Source organism: Lissotriton vulgaris, chromosome 4_1 (genome assembly GCF_964263255.1).
Source record: "Lissotriton vulgaris chromosome 4_1, aLisVul1.2, whole genome shotgun sequence".
In the NCBI taxonomy this organism is placed as follows: domain Eukaryota; kingdom Metazoa; phylum Chordata; class Amphibia; order Caudata; family Salamandridae; genus Lissotriton; species Lissotriton vulgaris.
The window spans coordinates 672,860,603-672,879,717 of NC_141691.1; the positions used below are offsets into that span (position 1 = coordinate 672,860,603).

At 52.0% G+C, this 19,115-nt stretch overlaps 1 protein-coding gene across 2 annotated transcripts in view; it reads left to right on the plus strand.

Moving 5' to 3' along the window:
* The window catches only part of PPP4R1 (protein phosphatase 4 regulatory subunit 1), a 604,307-nt gene that overhangs the window by 266,704 nt on the left and 318,488 nt on the right, over positions 1-19,115 (plus strand). For both annotated transcript variants that reach the window (XM_086964940.1, XM_086964941.1), the window contains exon 8: positions 17,711-17,776. In XM_086964940.1, coding sequence (XP_086821066.1) covers positions 17,711-17,776 — 66 coding nt within the window. The remainder of the gene's footprint in view (positions 1-17,710; positions 17,777-19,115) is intronic.

The window sequence follows — 19,115 nt, forward strand, 5'->3', positions numbered from 1 at the left end:
GCAGGTCCTAAGCCGATCTAGGGAAGCGGGACCATTATTCACCAGGGACCGATGTTTGTGGGACACCCCCCCCTCTGCCCAGGTCCCCCATCATCACTTGAGCCTCCAACGGGCTGAATTCTGGAAGGGAGACAGGAGGTGAGACATGCGTGTAGAGAGCGTGTCTTAATTGCAAGTATTGATAATGTTGGGAGTGGGGAAGAGCGTGGTGCTGCTGCAGATCTGCGAAGGAACGGATGTGATCCCCCACCCAGTCATCCCCGATCCCTGAAACTCCAATGAGGTCCCACCTACGGAACCCATGCAGGGACGAGACCTTCCACAACCAGGACCCATGCCAGAGCGGCGTCTGTCGAATGAGTTTTCGGTTCCATCCCACGTGCCGTAGGGCCCTGCGCCAGGCCAGAAACACTGTCCTGGTGACCGGGGCCATCGCCTGTGGAACTGGACTATCATACAGGAGCGCCTGGACCTGTGTGAAGTCTAACGCCGTGAGCTCCACACGATAGGCCAGGTTCGGACCAGCCGCCCGCATACAAATCGTGGAGGACGATAAGTTTTGTGGCCAGATAGTAGAGATGGAGATTGATCACCCCCATACGCCTGTCGAAGGGGGGAATGCGACCGTGTGCAAGAGATACGTGTGGTCTCCCGCCTCTCCAGAGAAATCGGGTGAGGGCTCAGTCAAGCTCGCGAAACCAACTACCCGGAAGGTGGACCGTGATGTTCTGCAGTATATCAAGGAAACTGGGGGAGGACCATCATTTTGAAGAACGCACTTCTGCCTAGGGGGTTTAGGGGAAGGGTCTGCCACTTCTTGAGGTCCGCCTTCATCCTGACAACCAAGGGCGTGACGTTCAGGGCCCACTGAAGCTCCGGTAGAAGAACTACCCAGACGCCAAGGTATTTGACAGAGTTCCTCTAAGGGGGATTACCGACTTCGCCGCGTTAAGACGAAGTCCAGAGACCCTCTCGAAATCAGAGAGGACCTTCAAGCACCTGGGACCAGAACTTATGGGATCCGCCAGGTAGAGCAGCATGTCGTCCGTGTATAGGGTTATCTTGTCCACTTGGCTCGAGTCTCAGGTCCAGCCTCGAATAAGTGGGAAATGTCGGATGAGCGATGCAGGGGCTCCATCGCCAACGCAAATAGGAGTGGTGAGAGAGGGCACCCCTGACGCATGCCCCTTCGGATTGCAGTGGCGGGTGCCTCTAGCCGGCATGAACCCGCATTGGTCGGGGTGGACCAGGTCCTGCAGGAGGGGTCGGAGTCTCTAAGCCAATACGGTGGCGAAGAGCTTAATCTCCATGTTAATCAGCGAAATCGGACGGTAGTCCGCACAACTCAGGGAAGGCTGCTGCGTCTTCGGAATAACCACTATCGTGTCCAAATCCGACTCGGGTGGGAATGTGCCCGTCTAGGCCACATGGCGGAAAAGATCCAGCAGGTGGGGGGCCAGAATATCTCGGAAGGCCGCATAGTATTCCTGAGGGTACCCGTCGGGCCCAGGCATTTTACCGTGGTGTAGGAGGGAGATGGCGTCCTGGACCTCTTCCAGGGTGAAGGGGCGGTCCACGTGTCCGCAGTCTCCTGAGAGAGAGAAGGCAGTCTGGTACCAATTTCGTCCATCAGAGCGGCCAGAGGAGCGCCCGAGGGTCGCTCAGCGTAGAGGTGCGCATAGAAGGTAGCAAAAGTTTGTGCTATGGTCGCGGAGGTCATTTGGGGGGTTCCATCGTTTGAGCGGACCTCAAGAATAATACGGCTGACTTTGGGATACGACACAAGGTTGTAGAGGAGCTTGCCGTTCTTATCCCCCACCCATAAACGCAAGCTACCGACGAGCGCCAGAGCATTTTGACCGATTCCAGCGAGATTCGGCGGTTCTCTTCTCGAACCGCTGCCAATTGCCAGGGAAGAATCCTCCCGTCCGTCAGAGTTGGGCAGCTTCCAGCTATATCGCTCTGGATTCCAGCTGTGCGAGCTGGGCCGTCTGTGCCGCTCGCTTCGCGTGGACCAGTCCCCTGGCCACTCCCAGGACAACGGCCTTGCCTGCATCCCACAGCGTTCCTGGTGAGGGAACCGATCCCGCATTGGTGGAGAAATAGTGAATGAGTTCCTGGCCGAGTGACTCCACTAATTCGGAGTCCTGCAAGAACCAGGCGTTCATTCGCCAGACCGCTCGTGGACCCTTCAGAGGAACCCCCAGCTGGAGGGAGACGGGAGAATGATCTGAAATCCCTCTGGGCAGGATCGCAGCGCCTGAGGCCAGCTGGCAGTTGGTGGTCGGCAGCAGGAGAAGGTCAATGCGGGAATGAGTATGGTGGGACGCCGATGTATGGGTGTACTTATCTTCGCGGGGGTGCCAAACCCGCCACGCGTCGCAGTGACCCAGGGCGAGGTCCAGCTTGACGGGGATTTAGCGGAGGTGAGGCGGGCCTCAGACGGAGTCCCCGTCGTATCACTCAGGGGCTGCAGAACGGCATTAAAGTCTCTCCCAACCACCATAAGACCCTGCGGAAGGGAGGAAATCACTTGTGTGAGGTGGCAGAGCGTTGGAGGCAGGAGGGCAGGGCGAATGTAAAGGCTCAGGAGGTTTAGTGGGCGTCCTTCCATAGTACCCGAAACCACCACGTATCGGTCCTGTACAACTGTCTCGGCGGCAGCCAGGGTAAAGGGAAGGCCTTTCCTAAGTAAGATAGCCACCCCCGGGAGCCTCTTGTGAAGCTGGAGTGCCAGACTCTGTCAAAGCCGTAACGGGCTAGGAAGTTACATTGTGTACCCAGGAGGTGTGTCTCTTGAAGGAAGAGGATGTCCGGTGTGTGTCGGTGGGCAGCGCGGAGAACAGCTGTACGTTTGATGCGGTCCAAGAGGCCATTGACATTCAAGGAAAGGATGTGGATGGGCCTAGTGAGAGTGTATGTCATCGGAAGGAATGGGGTGGGGTGGGGAGGGACGGATAACCACAGGGGACCACATCCAGCTGGAGGGGGGGACCCACCCAAATGTATGCTCAGAGAGGAGGCAACAGAAATTATGATCTGTGCGCCACTGGTGAAGGCCCTAAGAGGGGAGGGGGAATGACTGCCAGCAGCCGTTTCGGATGGCGGCCCGTAGGCGGCCAAAAATAACAAAGTGGTGGAGGCATTAAGCTGTGTGTCAGCTGTGGACCTGCCCGTGAGAGAAGGCTATTATGGAGAACTGCAACCAGCGGCCCGTATGCTGCTAAAAATAACAAACTGTAGAGACAATTGTCTCTCCCCCCCCCACCCCACCCCCCACCAACCCACATCCCCCCAACTTCCCCACCCTACACTTCTGAAGCGGAATCATCTGTCGTCCTGTAAAGCCCCTAACCACCAACTACCCCTCTAAGAGGCGATTCACTAATCTAAAACGGTTAGCAAGAAGAAAAAAAAAACAGGAGCATGGCTAGAATAGACCCCCCTCCATGTATACGGATGAATGGCAACAGCTGAAAAGACAAAATGCAAAAAGCGATAAGCATCAGGTGAACACAATGAAGCAGTCCCTGCACTGCATTGGAAGGATGGACCTTCGATCGGGCCATCCAGTGGATCCAGGTAGCACCCCGCTCACAGGGTCAAGAGCAAACCCGCTGTAGAAAGTAGTGACATGTGGAGTGTTAATTGTCAGGTCTGGAGCGTCGGTTACACTCCATCCTCTCCACCAGATCTACGGATCACAGGACTCACAGACCGGTCTGAGTTCAATAAGGCCTTTCGCAGATTCACGCCGACCCAGGGATACTTCCCATATCAATGAAGGAGGAGGCCAAGGTGGAGGAAGAGGCTCCCTGATTCGTGGGCTGAGTCTGGGATCGCCGGGGCTGCACCCCCGGTGAATGGGAACCTCCTTCCCGGCGCCGGCCCCGTGTTCGAGATCTAGTTCGGGGCCTCTGAGCCTTGGGTGCCCCGTGGGTCTACTGCACCGACTATCTCCGGGGAGGGGGCTACGCCAGGCAGGAGGGGACGTTCCTCTGTGAGCCAGGTCCATGCAGCCTGGGGGGTGTCAAAAAAGAATGTCGTATCCTTGAAGACCTTGAGACGTGCTGGGAAGATGAGGCCTTAGCGAAGTCCCTTAGCCCTGAGTTTTTGCTTGACCTCGTTGTAGGACCGGCGCTGAGTCTGAACCTCTCTGGAATAATCCGGGAATACCATGATTTTGGAGTTCTGGAAGAGCAATGGACCCAGTTCCCTGGCCATCCCAAGAATTGCGTCCCTGTCCCGGAAGTTGAAGATTCGAGGAATGCTGGGAAAAGCCGGGGCTCCAGGAGGGGGTTTAGGAGCAAGAGAGCGGTGAGCCCGTTCCACCGCAAACCAGGGGGAGAGTTTCTCTTTGGGCATCCAGGAGCGGACCCAGGCCTCAATGAAGGTGTTGGTGCGGCTCTTCTCCACCCCCTCCGGAAATCTCAGGAGGCGCAGGTTGTTTCTCCGGGCCCTGTTTTCAGCACCCTCGGCCCTGCGGTGTAACTCCAAAGACTGCGTCTGAAGGCGGGCCACCTGGGACTTGAGGGCGCCCACGTCGTCCTCCACCGTGGAGATGCGGGATTCCGCTTCGGCAATGCGTGCCGTGGCATTCCGGAGGTCTTGCCGAATCAGGACCATGTCCACTCTCACTTCCCTGGTCTTGCTTTCCACCGAGGCCTCGGACGCCCTTTTTTTTTTTTAACTCTTTATTGTCGACTGCACAATATTCCAAACCGCATATCACTTTCACTTAATACATAGTACAGTCATTTTTACTTTTTCTCCCCAACAAAACACGTCAGTCATTAGTAGTAGCATCATGGCAAGTACTATATCTAAAAGAAAAACAAGAAAGCTTAATAGCCCACATTCTTTTTTTGATATTCTATGTTACTGTATCATTTGCGTAAACGTCATTATGCATTACAGCATGTTATTAACAAGCCTAATCCCATTAGGAATAGAATGGACCAAGCCCCCGGTCCTTCCCTCCCTCCCCAACATTCCCACCCCTACCCTGTACATCTCCTGGTCATAGTAAATCCAAAAAGTGCCACTCCTTAACGATGATGTTGAGCTAACTCGGTACAATGCAAGGGTTACAAAAAAAACCAAATCCTGTGTGTTTTGTGGGCTCTTGTACTCCTAGACTACACACACAGACACACAATGTATTCTCCTTCAGTTTACATCCCATCTGCCTGCGACGGTGACAATTCCATCTCTTCCAGTTCTAACAGCATAATTTCCCAATCTTGTACCACGCGATGTTTCCGTTGCTCACTCTCCTCTTCCCGTCTCAACACTGCACCTACCGCCCGACCCCACCTCAGCATGTCAGACTGCCACAATGCTATTCCAGGGGATCTGGGGGACTTCCATCTCATTGTTAAAGCTCTGTTTGCCAATAACTGAGCCAGGTCTAGGAATTTCAATTTAGCCTTTTCTTGTTTGAGGCATTTATGAAACCCCACCAAACAATACAGAGCATCCTCTGGCACCAGCAGGGCAGTGACTGTACGCAGTACCTGTCGGATTCCTGCCCAATAACTTTGCAGTTGCGGGCATGCTCATAGCATGTGAAGAAAGCCAGCCTCGTCCTCCTTACAACGTGGGCAACAGTAGGGAAGAGTCTGGTAACATTCTATGCAGCCTTTGGGGGGTAAGGTACGCCCTATGTAACACCATAGCCTGTATGAATTTAAATTTGACGTTCCTTGATACCTTCCTGGGATGTTCAAGAACAGTTTGCCAAGCCCTATCCGACAGTACCTCTCCTGTGTCCTGTGCCCAGATGTCTCTAAGTTTGGTAAGTGGAGTAGCTGCATGTCCTCTGATCCCTGTGTAAAGCCACCGTACCAAATGGCCACCCGCTCCCATATAGTAGAGTAAGTGAACCAATTTGTGTTACGTAGGTTTAAGCCTCTGTGGAGCCCAGGTATGTCTTATGTAGTGTGATACTGTAGCGTGGAGTAGGTATAACCTCTGGGGAGCACCCGTGGCCTGCATAAAGGAGTTGTGATCCAATAAGGCATCGTCCCCAAAAAAGGCACCCACATCCTCCACCCCTGCTTCTGTTCAGGGCTGTAGTCTGCGCTGAGTAAGTCTACCCTGTGTTGTTAGAATGCCTAATAGAGGAACGTACTCCGCAAAGGGCACTGTCGCTGATGTATATGCTAGTGCCATCCTCCAGCACACCAGGGCTGTGCGCAGGAGAGGATGGCAATCCGGAGGGAGCCTGCTTCTGGGCAATAACAGGGAATGCAGTTCTCCCCGTGCCAGCCGGTGCCGTAAAATCAATCTCCTGCAGATTCCTGCCTGCTACCCATCGCGCCAGCCACTAGAGTTGACTGGCATAGTAATATCCGTGCAGGTCTGGCACCTGAGGCCCCCCAGTCTAGTCCCTAGTTGAAGCTTTCGGAGGCTGATACGTCTCCGGCCAGATCCCCAGATGAGATTTATCAATATCGTATTCAATGTATTAAATATCTGTTGTGGGAGAATGACAGGCAAATTAACAAAATAATATAGCATGCGGGGGAGCATGACCATCTTTGAGATGGCGATTCTACCCATGACGGATAGGGGCAAGGAGGTCCAAACCCCACACTGCTGCGGAGGCTAGTAATGGCTCTTCTAACATTACCCTCAATCTGGTCCTCAGGCAATCTATATACTTGTATACCCAGATATCTGAACGTGGTCTGTGCTACCGGGATCTGGTATCCCAAATTGAAGGAGAGGGGGGTGTGTCAGGTCTCTGAAATAAAAGGCAGTGGATTTTCCAGGGTTAATGGCTAGGCCGGACACCTCCTCAAAACAGCAAAAAATGTCAGATATAGTCGAGTGATCTTCTTCTAGGTCACAAAGGTACAATAAGATATCATCTGCGTATATTGATATCAGTTTGTGTGTTCCTCCAATCGAGATACCCATCTGTTCCCCATGAGCCCGGAGGGCTATAGCTAGGGGCTCCAGTGTTATTACAAACAAAATGGGCGAATGGGGGCAGCCCTGCCGAGTGCCTCTGTATACTGGGTAGCTGTCTGAAATGTACCGGCCTGTACGTGCTCGGGCCGAGGGATCTGTTTATAGCCGTCTCCCCATTTTAGTAAGTCTCACCCATTTTAGTAAGGAATCCGGGAAACCGAAGCGCCTCAAGGTTTCAAACATAAACGTCCATGACAGAGAGTTGATCGCTTGTTTGAGGTCCAGTGCTATACAGCCTGCCTGGGAGAGCTCCTGTAGTGTGGCAGTCATAAGGGCATGGAGTCTTCGCGTATTCTGGGATGTACTCCTACCTGGGAGAAAGCCGCATTGATCCGGGTGTAACAGGGCGGGAAGATGGGGTTGTATCCTTAAAGCATTGGCCTTACTGAGTATCTTGTACTCTGTTGAGAGCATTGAGAGGGGACTATAATTAGTCAATTCAAGCGTATCCCTTCCGGGTTTGAGTTTGGATGTGACCAGGGCTTGCATTGTTGATGTGGGCAAGTGACCCTCCTCAAATGCCGCCTTATAGACCTTTTCTAGGATGGGCACCAGGATTTCGGAGTATGTCTGGAGCCCGTCCATGCCCGGTGTCTTATTTCAATTAACCCCTTCGACGCTCATGACGAGCTGAGCTCGTCATGTAACGCGGGTTTTTAAAAAACTCAGCGCACTGCGGGAAAACCGCTAGCGCGCATGGAGATAAGGGACCGGATGGCAGGGCAAATTTCCTGTTGTGTGATGGGGCCATCAGCCTCCTTCTGTACGTCATTTGACAGGGTTGGGAAGGGCAGGTCTTGGAGGAACTCTGCCAAACGGTCTGGGACTTCTGTGGGGAAAGGAGCATATAACACTCGCAAGTGGTCGTGGAACGTCCTATTAATCTCTGACTGCGTATGGACTATGCCGCCCGACATGTCACAAATCTGGGTAATCACCGGGCAGTCCGGACTATCCCGTACCAGTCGGGCCAGTAAGGTGCCCGACCTGTCTGCTTCAGCATGTTGACGGCGTAAATCTTTATAGTCAATGGTCCTCAGAGTTTCTAGTAGCTCTGCATGATCGATGTTTCCTGCTTGCGATTCCCCTTTCTTCCCTGGGTCTACACGTGCCTCCCTCTCCAATATTTTCAGTCGGTTCTCGACTTCGCAGAGTCTCTTATGAATTTCCTGTCGGGCCCCCACCAACTGACCAATAGCGACACCCCGTATTACTACTTTCATGGCATCCCATACCACCAGGTTGGACGTTGCAGAGTCCCAGTTGTCGAGAAAGTAATTATTTAAGTTGTCAGACAGGGATGTACGAAAGGGGCCATCTTCCAAAAGCAATGGATTAAGTCTCCAAGTGGGCACCGGGGACGGCACCCTACCCCAGAGAAAGTCAAGTGTCAGAGGTCTATGATCGGAGAAAACTTTGGCTAGATATTCTGAGGTACTAATCTTCGTCATTAGGGATCTGGAACATAAAAATCTATCAATTTGTGTGTGTAGGTTATGTACTGGGGAATAATAGGAATACTCCTGGTGGGTCAGGTTTAATTCTCGCCAGGTGTCAACTAGTCCCCAGCCCGTAGCCCAGGCCGTAAACGTCTCAGCCAATTTAGCTACCCCAGTCAACTGGAGATGGGGGTGCGATCTATCCAGGCCCACATCTAATACCATGTTCCAATCACCGCCCAGAATCCAGGGGATATCCACCCAGTCCGATAACCCGACCCACCTTACAAAGAAATGTATCTTGGTCAAAATTCGGGGCATATATGCTGCAGATAACCAGTAATGTGCCATCTAGCGTACCTTTCACCATGATGTACCTCCCCTGATCATCCACCTTCCTCTCTATCTCCACAAAGGGTGTCCCGTGTCGGACCCATATGGTCGCCCCTCTGGAAAAGGCAGAGTAAGACATGGAATAAATAGTTCCCCTCCACCACTTTCTCAGTGTCTGAGCTTCGGATGCCGTTAGGTGGGATTCCTGCAAAAACGTAATCTGTGTGTGTTGCCGCAATAAAAACGCATGAATCCGATGCCTTTTCTGTATCGCACCGAGCCCACGCACATTCCAGGTAGCCATTCTATAGGACCCTATTACGTCAGCCATAATCCCCCTCGGCCTGATCTTGGAGTGTTAGTATGACCTTCCCAAAGCATAGTATGAATAGCAACCAGGAGACATCTTCATTCCTTTCCAAAACCAGAACTAACTTGGCGCAGCAAAGTAACAGTGCTGAGCCGAACAGAAAAATCATGAACACAATAATCCAAACACAGGTGCATACGCCATTGGGGGGGTGGCCAAGCACTATTCTAGTCATCTTAACTGTCCTACCGGGTGCCGCTGGCTCAACGTTAAGCCAATCTAGGGGTACTATTATCAGGAGCTTATTCTTAGTTACCTTCTGGAGGTCCCTAACAGGGCGACATAAAGATCTATCGGGGTACAGCAAACCAAGGTGGCCCTGCCCCCAACTCCCACTCTGCAGGGGAGCAAAATCCCCCCCCCCCCCCCCCCATGAGACCAAAATAAATACAGTTCCCCAGCCCCTCCCCGCGTGCCAAAGTTACAAGTAACAACTAGGTGTCACAAAAAGGATACCAAAAGCTGTCAAGTGGTCGAACTGCTCCAGGCCGGGCCTTATGTCCTCTTAATTGTCCAGCATATCGTCTGCCGCTCTGGGTGTGACAGTTGGGAATAAAATCCCGCTGTGGTCCGAGTCAGAATGAATTGTGCTGTCGTCTGTGTCCGTGCTAATGTTCTCCTGATCCTCCTGAAAGTTGCCCACCATAGCGATGGCTCCCAGCTGATCATCCTTCTGTTGTTCCCCGCGACGAGTCGCGTCGTCCTGATCTGCTCCCTGGGACAGGAGAGTCTCTGTCGTCTTGTCCTGAACCTCTCCTCGAATCCACCGGTAGATGTGCCCTGGGTAGCCTCCTGGCTACAGTCAATGCCCATCACTTCCAGCCACTCCTCTACATCCGTGGGACTCTCAAAGAAATTCGTTTTTTTTATCATACACGATCTTTAGTCGAGCAGGGAACAGTAACGCGTATTTCAACTTCGCCTTTTGGAGTATCTTTTTTACCTCCAGGTATGAAGAAAGTTGTTTTTGCACCACATTGGTATAGTCCGGATACAGGGATATTCGTCGGTTCTCATATTGTATAAGGGATTTCTCTCCCGCCTTTTGGAGGAGGACATCCCTGTCCCGATAGTTTAGTATCCTTACGAGCAGGGGTCGAGGCTGGCGGCCTGGTCTAGGCCTTCCAGTGGGGATGCGGTGTGCTCTTTCCACAAAGAAGTGTGATGACAGGCCTTCTGCAGTGACATGGTCCCGGAACCATTGTTCCATGAAATCTGCTGCGTTAGTCCCCTTGCAGCGCTCCGGAAGGCCAATGACGCGGATGTTATTGCGTCGATTGTGGCCTTCCGCATCCTCCACGCAGTCCATCAAGGAGGCAACCTGCTGCTGTAACTGCTAGATAGAGGTAGTATGGTCCGCCACCGTCTGGGTGAGGTCTGCAACCGCAAGGCCCTGATCCTTAACCTTGTCAGCCAGTTGATTGTGGTCTGCCTTAAGCAGGGATAGGTTGGTGGTGAGGGCCCCAGCTCCAACTCCATTGCCGACCTGGAATCCCTGTTCTCTTTCAGGATCAAATCCAGGTTCTCCAGCAGGGGTCGACGCAGTAGCCCTTGACAGAGCCCTTCCCTCCTCAGCGTCTTGGGTCTGCTGCACAGCAGCCGGGTCCTCCCTGCCCTCCGATGCCCTTGCCCCTTTTCGGACCATGGTAAGGTAGGTCAGCGACTGTCCAACTTTCTGTGTGTGTGCGCTACCCAACCCGGACATTATAGCAAAGGGTATTTCCGTGGGGCCCGACACCTCCTCACGCCACTCCGACTCACCGGAATACAGGTCACAGCGCGACGCTCTGGGGCGGAGAGGGTGGTATTCTGGCTGGCCCAAGAGGGCAGGGAGGCGCACCCACCTCAGTCGTCTAATGAGAACTGTCCACCAGTCGTCCTGCCACTGCTGGCCACTCCACGCATTCACTCTGGGCCACTCCGGGTCCTCCACTCCCCACGTCCGGGCCGGGACTAGTATGGCAGTTTTCAGCGAAGGCGCAGCGATAAAGGCCCTTCACCCCTCTCCGATTATGATCCCAAGTGTCCGAGGCCCAGCAGCCACTCTCCACCGCCCAAGGCCCACCTACTTGCTCTCCAGTTATTGTCCGGCAATAGGTATATCCTGCATCAGTAACTTAGTAACTTTGCCACTCCATCCCCCCCCCCCCTTTCGAGTAGATCCTTAGCATCCACCTCACACCCCCCCCAGGTCGATACTGGAGTCCGTCGGGGGGTGGGGGAGAGGCCGCGTGGCAGAAATACGGGGGGAGAGAGGCAGGGCAATCCCCTTAATAGTGCCCCGGCCTCCACACCGCCCACCTCCCGACTCAGGGTCCGTGAGCGATGTGGCGCGCGTGGGGGGGGAGGCGGGTGGGTGGGCGGGGGGGGGGGGGGGAGGGGGTGTCTCCATCCTCACCTCCAGGTCCAGCACCCCTGGTCTCAAGGTAGTCCAATGGGGACTCGAGTCACCACCGTTCCTGGGAAGCCGGCAGCTCGGGTCCCCCCCCTCGGCCCTCCGGGACCAACCGTCCAGTACCGCCGCCTTCTCCTTCAATGTCTGGCCGGTGCAGGTGTTCCGTGCAGCAACGGCTCACGAAGTCAGCTCTCGGACGAGCTGAGCACTGTCAAGGGGCCTCGAGGACCGAGACCAGGCACTTCCGGTCTTGCTCACCCGGGCCAGTCCGGGCCCAGCACTCACTCCAGCCCCCGGCTTCTATCCCGGGTAAGGCCGCAACAGGCCTGAGCCTCCACGTAAGAGTTCCACGGTCATCGGCGTTTCTGGCAGCGCTGAAGTCTCGCCACTGTTAAAAAAGGGGACCCTCCAGATGCTCCAGACAAGACGATTACCCCCAGGCGGCCCCAGAGCTCTAGCTACAGCCGACCGACATCGTGGCTGGCTAGCCACGCCCCCCGGCCTGGGACACCCTTATCGCCTGCAGGGTAGTGGAGAGGTCTCCCTCGGTGGCCTTGGGGGCAGGAGGCCACCGGGATCTCGGCAGGACATGGTGAATTGGTCCATCTTTGTTTGAGTCAGGGGGGTGGGGGTCTGTGAGTTGTGATTCCTGCCCATTGCCCCGGAGAGGAAGAGAAGGGGGGGGGAACCAATGCGTGTGTGCCACCCGACAGTGGCCGATACGCGTAGCGCAGTCCCTTGTCCTCCGACAGCGGAGAGGTGCAGGCCCTCACAGCAGCGAGCCCGGGGCCGGTCGAGGAGCCCCCGTGACTATGAGAGTCAGTGTGCTTCGCAGGTCAGGTAGCAGTTCAGGAAGTGAGGGGGCCGCGTTGGTCAAGGTTCCCGCGACTTACCCCCAGAAACTGCAAGACAGTCGCGGGCCAGCAGTCCCGCGCAACCCAATGTAGGCAACAGCGCTGCATACCTCCAATCCGGCGTGTCTCGGGGCACACAACAGCAGGTGAGAGGGCACCCAGCAATGGTTCCACACAAGGGCGGGGCGCGCAGGCTGCACCTCAGTTCGCGCAGGGCCTCCTGTCCCAGGGAGCAGGACAGCAGCAGCCGCCTGGGGATGGCGTGGGGCCAGCCAGGACACAGGTAAAGTCATGGAGCCAGGCCGTCCACCACCCCTAGAAGAAATCTTAGAAACCTCATGGATGAGGCCCTCGCCTCTCTTGTTCCTTCCCCTGAGGCTCTCTTCCCAAAAGACGCGGATGAGGCAGCCCAAGATCTGAAGGATTCCATCACCAATGCAGTAGAAAAACTTGCCCCAGCATCCCTGCGATATGTAGCCCGACTTAAACCATCAGCACCATGGTTTTCGAACCATCTTAGATTATTAAGACAGGGTTGCAGAAGCAGTGAGAGGAGGTGGAGGAAATCTTGGGATCCTATGGACCGGGAGGCTCATAAGTCTGCTCTACGGGAGTATAAGCAGAAAGTGATTATGGAGAAGCAGGAATACTTTTCCAACCTTACTAGCTCACTCACTTCCTCTAGGGAGCTTTTCAAAATTGCGGACTCGCTATGCTCCCTTCAACTCCCAGATCCCGTAGTCAGTTCTCAACGTCTCTGCGACGACATTGCAGACTTTTTTCACAAAAAAATCTTCGATATTCATACTTCATTAGAAGTACAACGTCTCTCTCTGGGCGAGAATATTCCTTCAGGCATAAGCTCTCTTGAGTCACTGGATATAGCCCCTTCTAGCCTTCTTTCGGATTTTCCATCTCTGTCTCTGGAAGGATTGAATCTTCTACTCGACAGGACGAAATCCTCCTCTCCATTGGACCCATTACCTCTTAAAAAGCTGAAAGAGTGTAGGAGCAGTCTCCTTCCCTCCTTGCTTGAGGTGATGAACAAGGCGATTGCCCAAGGCTCTTTTCCATCGGTATGGAAGAAGGCCATCGTGAAGCCGCTCCTCAAGAAACCTTCACTTGACCCCGGCCTCCTGAAAAATTTTAGGCCCATTTCCCTGCTCCCTGCTCCTGCGAAAATTTTAGAAGCACATCTGAATCGCCATTTATCTTCTTTTCTTGAGGCCTCTGAGTATCTTGACATCACCCAACATGGATTTCGAAAACATCATAGCACAGAATCTGCTCTCACCTTTGTAGTCGATAACATCCGACGCAAAGTTGATGCTGGACAAACTACTGTTCTAGTGCTATTGGACCTCACGGCCGCATTCGACACCTTGTCTCCTGCCATCTTAACATCTCGGCTTAGGGAGTCAGGTGTCACTGGGTCGGCCCTGAGCCTCCTCAACTCCTTTCTCCTTGATAGGGAACAAAGAGTGATGCTCGGAAACCACCTCTCCCCAGCGAAGTCTCTGCAATGCGGGGTGCCACAGGGGTCAGCATTAAGTCCGACCCTGTTTAACATCTACGTGGCCCCCCCTTGCTAGGCTTGTAAGATCGCAGGGGATGGAGGTGGTATCATACGCCGATGACACCCAGATTATGGTGTCATTCACTCATTCCTCTGTCATAACATCTGCCTCTAGCTTCAGGTCCTGTATGCAACATGTTGCAGACTGGATGGTTATCAACTCCCTGAAGCTAAATGGCGACAAGACTGAGGTTCTGGTCTTTGGGAAGGACCAAGATGTCTGGTCGAGTGAGTGGTGGCCTTCCTCTCTTGGCACCTGCCCCACTCCCTCTCAATCTGCCAGAAATCTAGGTGTGGTGTTTGATACTTCACTCTCGATGTCCCTTCAGGTGAATCGGACTGTTGCAACCTGTTGGGGCGTGATCAGGACACTCAATAGAATTCGCAGCTATCTGTCTCTTCAAGCACGTAAGCAGATTGCAGTCGCCCTTGTTGGTTCCAGGTTAGATTACTGCAACTCTCTCTACATGGAGTCCAACAAGGGCCTCATACATCGGCTGCAAACCGTGCAGAATGCTGCTGCACGTTTTGTCCTAGACCTTCCTATGGCATCTTCTGCCACTACTGCGAGGAGAGACCTTCATTGGCTGCCTATCCAGCACAGAATTTACTTTAAAATTTTGTGCCTGACCTATAGAGCTCTCGAGGATGGACCTAAAGGCGCTATCAGCTCCCTGCTTATCCGTTACCATCCCACAAGGTGTCTCCGCTCTTCGGGACTATTCCAGCTTGTTGTCCCTCGTTTCAAGCTTACCAGATGGGGAGCCAGGGCCTTCTCTGTCGCTGCCCCCCAGCTCTGGAACATCTTGCCTATGGAGATCAAGACTCTACCCTCTCTAGTTTTGTTTAAAAAGGCCTTAAAAACGTGGTGCTTTTCAAGAGCCTACACAGGTTGAACTGCAGGGTTTTTGTTATGAGCTGGTTCTGGAATTAGGCGCCTTGGCGCCCATTGGGCTAAGTTTGCGCACAATAAGACTCCTTTATTATTATTATTATTATTATTATTATTATTATTATTATTATTATTATTAAGCGGAGGGGTAGGCGTCACAACAGCATAAGCTAGTTCCAGCCCTCTGACACCCCGGTCGTCCTCCCGGCCACACCAGCAGTCCCCACACCGGTTCCCCCCCACCCCCACCCCCACCCCCTCACACCGCAGCTAGCATGAATGGATAGGAGCCCCACTCACCGGTGGGCCGTCAGGGGTTCAGGCCGCCATCCGCTCCGTAGACCACCTCAAACGTCTGACCTCAGGCAGTGCCCGTGGTACATACAGGTTGCAGCCATCTTCGGAGGCCTCCCAGGGCGGGAGCCGGAGCCGCGCTCTACAGGGGTCCGCTGCGGCAGCGCTTCAGGTCAGCGCGGGCCTCTCACCTCTCGGGGCCAAGGAAGAGACCTGAGGGCCAACCCCTCCGGCCGCCGGCACAATACTCATGGGGCCCACTCATCGGGCTGCCACCAGGGATCAGGGCCGCCACTCTCCTCAGAGGCCGCCCCAGCGCCGGGCCTCAGACAGCGCCCGCAGCTCCTTCAGGCCGTGCCCGTCTCACAATGCCCCTTGGGTCCCGATCACAGGAGCGGGGCCATCCACCTTCGCCGACGTCTCTGGTCGTTCGGCTGTCCCAGGGCGGCCACACAAAGCGCTTCAGAGACCCCAGGCGGAATTTGCAGGCCTAAGGACGAGGGTCGCCACCTTAGGCACGCCAGGCCTCAGGAAGGGGGGCAGTCTGCCAGAGCACAGAGCGATCGGGCGGCCACTCAGGAGGAAACCGGAGCAGGGCAGGACAGTCAGGGAGCCGCAGCAGGTTTACACAGGGTCCGATGGCAGCTGTGGTGGGGCTGGTGAAAGGCGGATGACGGAGGTGGTCCGGAGCACTCTTAGAGTGCGACCGCCACCTTGACGCCTCAAGCCACGCCCTCAATATTATTGCTTACCGCCTTAATCTCACTGCTCGCCCAAGTTCAAAAGGAAATGTCATTTTCGAGGGGGCACCTTTAAAGTGCACATTTAATCCTGACTTGCCTCATGAGGCGATGCCCTTGACACCCAAGTGGGTGTTATAGCCTTGCAGTGTTTCTTTGTTTCTTTGTCTGTGAAGCTTCTATCAGAGGCATGCATGCTTTTGGTCCTAAAATGGGATGTGCCTGGTATATGTCCCCACCTCCACCTTTGTACACACAAGACTTAAGAGGATACTCGTCAAGCATATCCTACGGATGCAGGTGTTCCTTTCCGAGAGTCTGACTGCAACAGTTCTTTCACTGTCTCTGTTTCCATGTTGAACACTTAAGGTTTGATATCTTATACTGGACTTACTGAAACATAACTATGGTACATTTAGTTTGTTTTCTGATTTATGCTGCAGCATTAAAGGCCAAGGTTGTGTGCAATTAAATTTAGTACATGTATGGTGTTCCCTTTTACTATTCAAGCTAAGGGAGCGTGATTGCCTAACCGGAGTTGACCGTTATTTTGCCATAACAGACATACGTTGAGGAATTTTCGACTCCCTCAATACCTCCAAGAGGTGTTGAAAGCTATGCCATGTTCTAGGAGCAGATGTATATCTTAACTGACTTGAAAGGCATCATTCAAGATTTTGAGATCTGATACGTTTTCTTATGTATTTTTCACTGTGAACTATTTCAGTTAAAAATATTGTAGTGCTTTTTCGCTCTAACAATCTTATTTCTGTGTTAGCTTTAAATACTTAGCTAAAAATGGATCGCTGTGGCATCAAAAACTTTGTGTAAAAAGGTGTGTTGTTTACACTCCAGTAATGTTAAACATAGTTCACCATTCTTCAAGAATCTTGGTTCGCATCCTGAGGTTTATCGGTCTTACCAGCCTCTTAAATTTAATTGTCCCTCTGCTTTACAACAGACTTGTCAACCAAGAAACGGGTTTTGTGTGGACTAGCATGATCTGGGCAATAAATTTCAGTCAACACCTACTCTCACTTGGCTACTCTCCACACAGTGTTACACACCAGCACTCACTTTGATATTAGTGATTGGACTAGGCCCCTATGGACTACTCAGAGGGGCAATCTGAAAACATAACCCACCAAAAACATAGATACTCTGGTGTTAAAGATCCACTTTTCCTCCCCACAAGGGCTTTCCATGCTAAAATCCACATCTCGTCTGATGTCCCAGTGATCACCCCTTCTTTGGTGTTGAAGATCCGAAGCCTTTGCAGGTTCTACCTTGGGGGAATCATGATCTTCGTTGATTGATTTCATGGTCTACTAGGCACACCTTCTTGGATGTTTGATTGTTCACAAAACTTGATCCCTCCCCCATAAGACTAGAGCCCGGCAACCTGCCAACAGCATTGCATTGTGTGTGGCTCAACACCACCTAAAGCCTGTGTACATTTCAACTGTCTGACTTGTAGAGCTGTGTGGCACATTCTAAAACACATTTATTGTGTCTTGGTACATGATTGTTTGGCTTAACTTGTGTTAGTTTACAAGCGGTGATATCTGACAGAGACTTATTTGTCCTTAACATCAAAGCATTTGCAACATGTTTAGCTGTAGATCACATGCTTTGCACACTCATAAAACATGCAAAGTGCATTTTTGAAGGTACACCTTAACAGTTTAACTCTCCTAAAATAATGGTCTACAGATGTCTCCACAGAACCTGTGATAAACAGTCTTTTCTCTGATGAATAGATGGTTCTTTCCATAAGTAAAAAGCTTATTTTGCTAAATGTCCAATATGAAATTAATGTGCATAAATATTTGTTACCAGGTGTGTGCAGCCAATTTTGGAGATATCTGCAGCGTAGTTGGGCAGGATGCCACTGAAGGAATGCTGGTAAGTAATTATTTTATAGTTATTTGTTCTTTTTGTAACGACCTACAGTTATCTGCTGTCAACATTTGCAGCATAAGATGGTGAGTGTGGACAGAGAAAGCGTCTTGAGTATATAGGAAGTTTACGGAGTGGGCACTGACTGCACTAAACTAACTAGGGTATGTATAATGTTGCAGGGATCAAGATTGGCAAGTCTTGTAATATGGTCCTAACTCGAAATATGGGTTGTGGGAAGGTCCAGATGTGAGGATGAGATAACTGGACACCTCAGTATACATAGGTGAATTAACCTCAAAGAGTTAAATCCCGGGGGGAGAGAGACTGCTTTATACCATTAACCCAATATTTTCCATAATGAGTATATACAACTACATGTACATTTGATGTTTTTGTAACAAGTAGTGTGTGGAGACGCAATATATCTATTAACACATAAAATACATAGCAACAAAGTGGTGTAAAAGGAGTTGAAGTGTGACACACCTTTCCTGCATCAGTGTACAAAATGCAATGGGCAGCTCCCGCAATAAGGAATAAGGGCTGTAGGGGGGGGGGAGGGGGAGGGGGAGGGGGGGGGGGGGGGGTTAGAGGCAAAACAAAGACTACTTTTGTTGCTGAAAGAGAAATTATCAATGCATTATCGCTCGTTATTGTTTGATGTACGCCACAGACCACAAACTGGATCTCCAAGGCATTAAGGGACTCTCTGGCTGTAGTGGAACTTTAGGAACGGCTGAGGAGGTAAAGCGTGATTCATGAAAACTATCTAATGAATATACTGAATAAGATTTGAGTCCAGAGCTTGGCAGCATGGAGGAAAGGCCCAGCTAAAAATGTAGCAGGAGGAAGAGCATGGACACAACTAGTCAATAGTGTGGAAGGATGAGAAGATCTCTTAGGTCCAAAAGTGTGAGCAATCTTATTTTATTTATTTATTTTATTTTTGCGATTTTTAAAGCGCGCAAATACCCATACGGGTGTCTCGGCGCTAATGTTTACAGAACTCACTTATGTATGACGGGGGAGTTAGGAGGAGGAGAACAGCCATCTTGGAGTTATGACTAAGGGCCAGATGTAGGTAAATATATTTATTGATTCTTAAATACCGAATTTTATCGTTTCGGTATTTAAGATTAGGTAAATAGTATGTAGGTAATCATTCAGTACATTTTACAGAATCTGTAAAATTCGGTAAATACCGAATCTGTATTTACTGATTTGGTAATTCCAATTCATTCCTATGGGCCTAGAGGCCCATTGGAATGAATGGGAAGCCATTCACTATTACCGATTCGTTAAATACCGAATCGGTAATAGGGGGAACATTCTCAAGGGTGTC